Here is an 8,235-nt window from a genome sequence, read left to right as displayed (position 1 = left end):
TGGTGCCCCCCACCAAAAAAAAAAAAAAAAAAAAAAAACTTTGTCGGCAATAACAGACAATATATTTCATTTTCGTTTTAACGAATTCTATCACACTTTGATATAAAATTAAAAATAAAATATATTGTCGCCATATCAAAGAAGAAACGTAAAAAAAATCCACCAGCAACCCCTTAAAAAAGAAAATAAGAAAAATAAAAGGCTTTATCCACTCATTTATACGACGCCCGTCTGTCCTTTACGAGAAGTATAAAAACAAATTTTATTAGAACGAAAAAGAAGGGGATTCAGGTGAAGCCGTGCCATACAGCGAACCGTATAACATCAAAACATACGTATAAAATTCGTACAAATCAGGCAGGCACCCTACGTCGCTGAGAGAACAGCCCCAAGAGCCTCTGTCTTCTGTCACTGTACCTCTCCTGGGCGGTTTCTGTTGCCAAAAAGCGCTTCTTTTTCGAAAACTCCCCTCTCTCGCTCTCGCATATCCCTCCCTCCCTCCCTCAATTTCACGCGCGCTCTCCATTTCTGCCCAACGAAGTAAACTACATCGCCCTTCCTCGATCGTCCCGCTTCTCGAGCTACTTCAATCATCCATCTCCGATCGAACTTCACCCTCGATCTTCCACTTCTGTGAAACAAGTCAAGGATTCGAGGATTTTTGTTTTTGAGGAATTAGGGTTTTGTTGAGAAAGAAGCCATGGATATTGATAGAGTGGCAGGAGAAGAAGTTTGTTGTTTGGACACAGAACAGCTGCAGCTACCAGAAGTTCCTTCTTTTGTGCTTAAAGAAAACCCTCAACTTCCCGAGGTCTTGTTCTCTCAGTGGCTTTCGCTTTCTGACACCACCCGATTGGTACTGCTACTTTTATTTTATTTTTCTTTCTATAATTACTACTACAATTTGGCAATTGAATTATATTAAGTTGTAACTTGTAATCACAAATTGATGTTGATAGCATTAGATTAGGAGTGTATATGGTGTGGAATCGGTTTGAGATTAATTGATGATAAGGCCATGATTTTTTTAGTTCGAGAACTGGATTTTTTTAATGTTATTATGGCACAATTTAACAGTATTATATAGTATTTTTTGTTCTTTCTGATAACGGCATCCATCCTTACCCGTAGGTAGAAAGAAGGGCACCGTGTCCCCTCTTTCTCCATCATTATGTAGGAGCCCGCTTTGTCCTATCTCCATCAGAGATATCCAGCCTTGAAGCTGGGACACCTTATGGCGGAATTGGGTGGTTGCAATTTTCTTTTTAGGTTATTGCACATGTATTGTTATTGAATCTATTACTGGAAGGCATGATGTAGCATTTTTTCATTATGAAGAAGTATAAATTGGGTTGTCAGCCAAAACAGTAAGAAGAAATATTCTCTACCTATCATGGAATCTGATTTATGATGATTCATTTTTGGTCCGTTGGTTTTTCTTTCCCACAACCTACTTCTAGATCAAAGTATGGAATTTGTTTTATCTGATTTTTGTTTAAATCTTTTGAATTGAGTGCAGGTCAAAACTTTAATTGATGATGCAAAAGCTGGCAATCCCATTAACATCCCTGGTATCTCCGCTAATGCGAGTGTTGGTGGGGTCAATTCGTTGCCTTCCATGTTTCCTGCTGGCAGTGCACCTCCGATTTCACCAAGAAGTTCATCTGGTTCTCCACGCACGTCTAAGCAGAAAACCAGTCCCTCGTCTTTACGTTCTCCATTAAAATTAGTTAGGGAATCAGAATGGGAAGTCATACCTCAGGTCTCATTTACTTCTGTCAGCTTTTTTTGTAAGATACTGTCATAATTGAGGTTCACTTGTTAAATTGGTATTTCTCATCTTCTTGTGTATGCTCAAGGCTGAAGCATTTATGTATACATATGTTTGCAGTTTTATTTTCGAAATGGTCCTCCAGCAGCAAGTGCACTCAAAGAACAATGTCTTTCTAGAATTAATCATCTTTTCAACAATGATCTGGATGGACTGCTTATTGATGGTCAGAATCGTAAACAATTCATAATTCGCTCTTTTACTCTAAGCACAATCTTTTTCTTACATCTTATGTGGGGGAAGAAGCCCTTCATTTTATGGCTTCAAGGTTCTTTTTTTGTCTCCCCATCCCTTGTTGTGACAAGACAGGGGAAGAGAATAAGATACACAAAAACTTCAAAGCAGTTAATGTTTATTCATTTGTTGTGCAGAATTTAAACCTGTGACAAAGATAGTTTGCAAGTTACCATCCTTCTTTTCCGACGTGCTTTTTAGAAAGATTGATGTTGACTGCACTGGGATGGTGACCAGGTAGGTACTTGTGCTCTCCTCCTAAATATCTTATTTTGATTAAAAGAAAGTGCAAGCTTTTGGAATCTGGCCTCCAGACTAATCTCCTTGCAGAACTCGTCTGCTTTTTTTTTTTTTTTATATCATTTTGCATTTCTCAAACATGTTATTTCTTCCTTACCTTGTCTGAAAGCATTTTCTGCCCATTTTATGTCACAAGCAGAAATTTAGCTTCCACCTGATCTTAATAGATGCCATGGTTGCAGTATTCTGAGAGAGATTAATTATTTGTTTTCTCAATATTAATCCACCCCATCCTTTCATGTTGATTGATGCTGGGTGCATCTACTTTTGAATATATATTTTGTCGGGTTCTTAGCTATGTTGTTTGTTTGTAGGGATGCATTTGTTAAATACTGGGTGAATAGCAACATGCTGACGCTGGACACAGCAACTCAAGTATTCAATATTCTAAAACAGCCAGACTGCAGATACCTTTCTCAGGTTGTCACGTCATCCCATTATTTCATGTGCATTTGCTGGGCTTGTTGAATTTTGCTTCCTGGTAGCTTCTGTATTAAGACAACCCATTTTATTGGACTAATTATCATTTTCTACTTGACCATATCAGTCTGATTTCAGACCTATTCTCCGAGAACTTCTGGCAACTCATTCCGGGTTGGAATTCTTACAGAACACTCCTGAATTTCAAGAAAGATATGGTATGCACTTCATTAATTAGCTTGTTATTTTAGCTTTTCAGTTAAGCATCAACAACATTTATTGTTTAGGTGCTGCTTAATTGTTGAAAATGAAGCTCTGCCCTGCCCATGATCTTAGTGGCTCCTCATGCTGCATGCAATTGTTTACTAAAGCAATTCATGAGGGAAAATGGCCACTTTGGAATTTGCTATGTCTTTGTTATCCAATGACCATATCCTAACCAAAGGTTTTAGTCAATCCAAAAAGCACAGCGAGTGTTATTGACTATAACCATTGCAGTTATCAAAAGGGCAAAGGAAAAGTTTGCTATTTTCCCTATGGTAGTAGCTTTTGTTGCATGTTATTTTAGTTTGTTTTTATGGTTTTTAATTTAAAAGAATGCTGGACCATTAAGATGCGGAACATAAATGGTTCTTGAACTTAAGGAACACAAAGTCAAATAATATCATAGAAATAAAAATAAAAAGAATTACAAACTAGTATTCCTAACACACAATTTACGATACTGGATTTTTATTTTATATTAACAAGGGATTTAGTTGGTGAGATTTAGGTGGAATTGATCAAGATATATATGTCTCTTTTTTTCCTGACTTTTTTGATATCATATGGGATCAGCTGAGATAGAAATTAGTCAATACCAATAAGTTATTCTTGAATAAGAAAAGGCTGCACTAACTGGTCATTTCATCATTTAGGCTTCTTGTGGATGCTTTTTACATACTCTCTTGTCATTATAATGTTTGTTCTCAAATTAATTAAGTTTTCCATTTTTGCAACTAATATTAACCGAAACTCTTGTTGTACTGGCTCAGCTGAAACTGTCATATACAGAATATTTTACTACATCAATAGATCAGGAAATGGCCGTCTTACACTCAGGGAGCTGAAACGTGGAAATCTTATTGCTGCAATGCAACATGCAGATGAAGAAGAAGACATTAACAAAGTTATAAGGTTGGGGTGCCAGCAAACTCTTTAAATGATTTAAAAAGAAAAAAAATGATAGGAATACCTAGAAAATGGACCGTAATTTTTCTTTCTTCAATTTAATTAAACAACTAGACTATAATATCCTTAATAGTGCAAGCAAATGAACTTCAATTTATAGGCATAAAAATAATCGGATAACCAATTTGATCTAATGACTCAACTTGCAAAGTCACCAAATAGCATTCTTCTGCTGTAATCTACGTGAAGATTCTGTCACTATAATTTAAATCAAGGTGTTTGACTCTTCTTGGTTGATACAGTGATAATGTGGAAAGACTTGCATATGGCATTTAACTGATTTGATTCTATTAATTACTACCAATGTGAGTTATAACCATTTGCTGCCCTTTGTTTTAGGTACTTCTCGTATGAACATTTCTATGTAATATACTGTAAGTTTTGGGAGCTGGATACAGACCATGATTTCTTTATCGACAAAGAGAATCTCATCAGATATGGTAATCACGCCCTTACTTACAGGATTCTTGATAGAATATTTTCACAGGTTGGTTGGTTCTCCAAAGCTTGATTCAAATTAATTTTGACTTTTAAGTATCAGGGACATTTTTCCTAAACAAAGTGCAAACATTGTGTTTGTGCTTTACTTTTGTTTTAGGTGCCAAGGAAGTTTAAAAGCAATGTTGAAGGGAAAATGTGTTATGAAGATTTTGTTTATTTCATGCTCTCAGAGGAAGACAAATCATCTCAGCCCAGTCTTGAATACTGGTATTATTTACTTTCCTTGCTCAAACTCTTACCTTTCGTTTTGTCATTGGGAATATTTTGAATTACAAATGGAACATGAAGTTCTTGCATAACTGACAACAAGGTGGACTTGCTTGTGATAATTGTTGTAGCCTGTTCATGCTAAAATGGATACATAAACGAAAGAAAGAAAGAAAGTTGAAGGACTGTTTTGCTAGGATACAAATAATGTGGAAACTACAATTTTGGACAGACTATTTATTATGCATTGATGAATGCTTGGAAGTCAGTAATAAAAAGTTGGGATCTAGTTAGCGATTTCACTCAATCTATTTGATGGAAATTCTCAATTTAAGTGATCTCCATAGTTTGAGTAACTGATCTTCCAGCTAAATTTCTCTGTTCCATTGTTGGGGTGTAGCCTTATCCTTTCAGCACAATAAAAGTTTGGATAAATGATGAGATGCATATTGACCATAGACATTTCTGTCCTGGGATGTACTGGAACGCAGCCAGATTCATGGCATTCTTTTCTGTCCCAAGGGGAAATTTCTCCCTGCAAAAACGTATCAGAAGCATGTCCGCCTAGAAGGTACTCGGTTCTCCATAGTTTGAGTAACTGATCTTCCAGCTAAATTTCTCTGTTCATTGGTTGGGGTGTAGCCTTATCCTTTCAGCACAATAATAATTTGTATTAATGATGAGCTGCATATTGACTGTAGACATTTCTGTCCTGGGATGTACTGGTGCACGTGTGCTTAATATTGAAAAAGTAGGTGCTTGTAAAAGGATGGTATGAATGGCACTGGGAGCAAATGTTCATCAACATTTGACACAACTCTGAAATATTGTAACCTTTGTTCACATAGGTTATGTGTAAATGTCAAATGTTTATTTTATCCCGCCATAACTCTTGAATAGCTTGAGTTTCCCGATATCAGTTCCTATCCCAACTAATTCAACAATCAACCAATTCTTTGGAAATCTAATTTAACTAAGTTAACTTATTAAGTCAGCAAGAAAATCAGATGCTCTCCTGATGGCCAAAACATTTATCGAAACACATTTTATATCTAAAATCAAAGAATGCTCACCTGCTCTTGTATATCGTCTCCCACCCTAATTTCCTGTCAAACCTCTCCTCTTGGTTCTTAAACAAAGGGAATTGGGAGTGTAGGTTTTGTTCCATTTCCATTCTAATCATTGAATTAGGTATAGGATTCTGGTTTCTCAAAGAGGAAGAACAGCCCTGTTCCCTCATTTGTTTTAGACCTGAAGGTGGGACAAAAAAGCACTTGTTCCAGGATAACAATCCTGACCTTAAACAGTGATGTAAAGCTCCTTGTTTTCGCTGTGAACAAAGTGGACCAAGCCAAAACTAAGTGTGCATCTCCTTCACCCTCCCAAATGTGCGATGATTTTAAAAGCTTCCTCTGTACCAAAGCTTAACATGTAACTCCTGCTTTCTGATGCTGTCTGTGGAAGCCATCTATGCTTCTATGTACTGTGCCTTCTTATCTTAGAAAGTTGTATTTACAGGTCCATGGAAGCCATTTATCTTACAGCTCCTCTTCTCTTGTTAATGCTCAAGTGGTTTTAAACACATACCATATTCAAATCGTGTTAGGGTCTAACTCATTTTCTGATGCTCTGTGTCTATGGAAGTCCTCGATGTTTGTGTCAGCTGTCCTCTCTTATCTTATTAAGTTGCATTCACAGGTTCAAGTGCTTAGATTTAGATGGAAATGGTGTGTTGACACCCAATGAATTGCAATACTTCTATGAGGAGCAGCTGCACCGTATGGAATGCATGGCCCAGGAACCTGTGCTGTTTGAGGATATCTTGTGTCAAATAGTTGACATGATTGCACCAGAGGTGAAAAACTTTGGTTCTTTCCAATACTCTGGAATCCTCTTCGTTTTGTGTTAGCTCTCATTTGCAGAGACACTTTGTTGCAGAGGGAAGGTTACATCACACTGCATGATTTGAAAGGATGCAAACTTTCAGGAAATGTTTTCAATATTCTTTTCAACCTCAATAAGTTTGTAGCTTTTGAAAGCCGTGATCCCTTTCTTATTCGCCAGGTACATTCAGCATTTTTATACTGCGTTCCTGCTTTTTAGCTTTTATATTGTAATAATATATCTGGATACTCAGGGGTCCAAGGGTGCTGGTTACATCATTATAATTATATCTTCAGGGATCATAACTGCCTGATTTGCATTTTTTGGTGTGGGCAGGAGCGTGAGGAACCAACTTTAACAGAGTGGGATCGCTTTGCACATAGAGAGTATATCAGGCTTTCAATGGAAGAGGATGTTGAAGATGTCTCAAATGGGAGTGCAGAAGTTTGGGATGAATCATTTGAGGCTCCCTTTTAGGTTAATGAGTTGAGGTTTATTTAGATGTCTAGAATGAGGTAGACTTCTCTGAGAAGAAAGATCAAAATTTTGCATCACCTTTATTTCAGTTGAGTTTTATACTTTGTTTGAACTTCTTTCATTTTCAAATTTCCCAAAACATTTTGTGGTTCTTACTTTTCAGTAAGAATTTAAAACCTCTATAATGTTACAGGAAAATTGTTAAAATGTCAGTGGAGGCTCTATGACTTCTTGAGGGAAGGAAACAGAAAAAGGAATTTGCTGCATTTTTTCATTTGTGGAACTGTTTGTTTTTAACTGTTAATCTACAAACTACCACACATACCTCAGATGTTTAATAATTTTTCCAAAAAACATCTTTTCTTTCTATTATTTTGGTTTTGAATGACGTTTATAGAAATGTATAATTTTTGGATTCAACAAATATTCCGACATTCCTTTTTCCTGTTTTTAGATTATTTGTATATTAAATTCAATTTTTCTAGTCCTTCATGTCTTTGCAGTTACCCAAAATATCTCTTTGTTGCTCCTTCGGATATGGAATGAAGATTTGGTACTTGGACATTCTCCTCAGTGGAACTTGTGAAATCTGCACTGTTGGTGATACATTTCAAGCTTGGTCATTACTTTGGCTTACTCCAGTAGGCAACATGGCTGCGTTTGTGCAATAACATTCATATGCTCTCTAGAGTTCCACAGTGATTTCCAGGATGCCAGATGCTTTATTGGGAGGGAGAGATGGCTGTCACCTGGTGATTATTCATCACCCAGGTAACAAAAGTTCATATAATTGTTGTTGGGTGGCAATTTTGCTTCCGGGAAAGCAGCTCCATTTCTGGATGATTTTTCTCGAGCTTCTGCTCTTTACGGGAAAGGTGGCTGGTATGCTTGTCCTTTAAGCTTGTAACGACATATATTTGTTGATCAAATGCTCTCCTCGGTTCATTCTTGCACCCTGACCTCTCTTTCTCTCTCTGCTACTGTTTATATGTTCTTTTATTGGATTTTATGAGGAGGGACAAAATTTCGTGGGGAGAAATTGGGTTGTTAATCATGTTGTTGTGGCAGTTTTTTGGTGGGAGCTGTGCGAAGACAAGCTCTCTTCCTTCATATGTAGCACTGAAACAAAGAGCACACGCGTCCATTCCTGC

General features: G+C 36.9%; 1 protein-coding gene across 2 annotated transcripts; it reads left to right on the top strand.

The window, feature by feature from the left end:
• Positions 1-284: 284 nt before the first annotated feature.
• LOC105110629 (serine/threonine protein phosphatase 2A regulatory subunit B''alpha-like) lies at positions 285-8,135 on the top strand. Of its 2 annotated transcripts, none has more exons than XR_839507.1 (13): positions 285-856; positions 1,520-1,762; positions 1,892-1,997; positions 2,203-2,302; positions 2,680-2,785; positions 2,913-3,003; positions 3,820-3,961; positions 4,355-4,502; positions 4,614-4,723; positions 6,422-6,578; positions 6,662-6,787; positions 6,944-7,172; positions 7,588-8,135. XR_839507.1 is itself a non-coding variant. In XM_011005719.1 (13 exons), the coding sequence occupies exons 1-12, from the start codon at positions 701-703 to the stop codon at positions 7,082-7,084; spliced, it is 1,626 nt and encodes a 541-aa protein (XP_011004021.1). In that variant the 5' UTR covers positions 286-700; the 3' UTR covers positions 7,085-7,122; positions 7,588-8,135. The 2 variants fall into 2 exon arrangements, 1 of the variants encoding a protein (XP_011004021.1); XM_011005719.1 differs by having other exon boundaries at positions 286-856; positions 6,944-7,122.
• The last annotated feature ends 100 nt before the right edge of the window (positions 8,136-8,235 follow it).

This window comes from Populus euphratica, unplaced genomic scaffold (assembly GCF_000495115.2).
Source record: "Populus euphratica unplaced genomic scaffold, PopEup_1.0 scaffold255.1, whole genome shotgun sequence".
Lineage (NCBI taxonomy): Eukaryota > Viridiplantae > Streptophyta > Magnoliopsida > Malpighiales > Salicaceae > Populus > Populus euphratica.
Note: the sequence above shows the minus strand (reverse complement) of the source record. Positions and strands in the feature narration are given on the sequence as shown.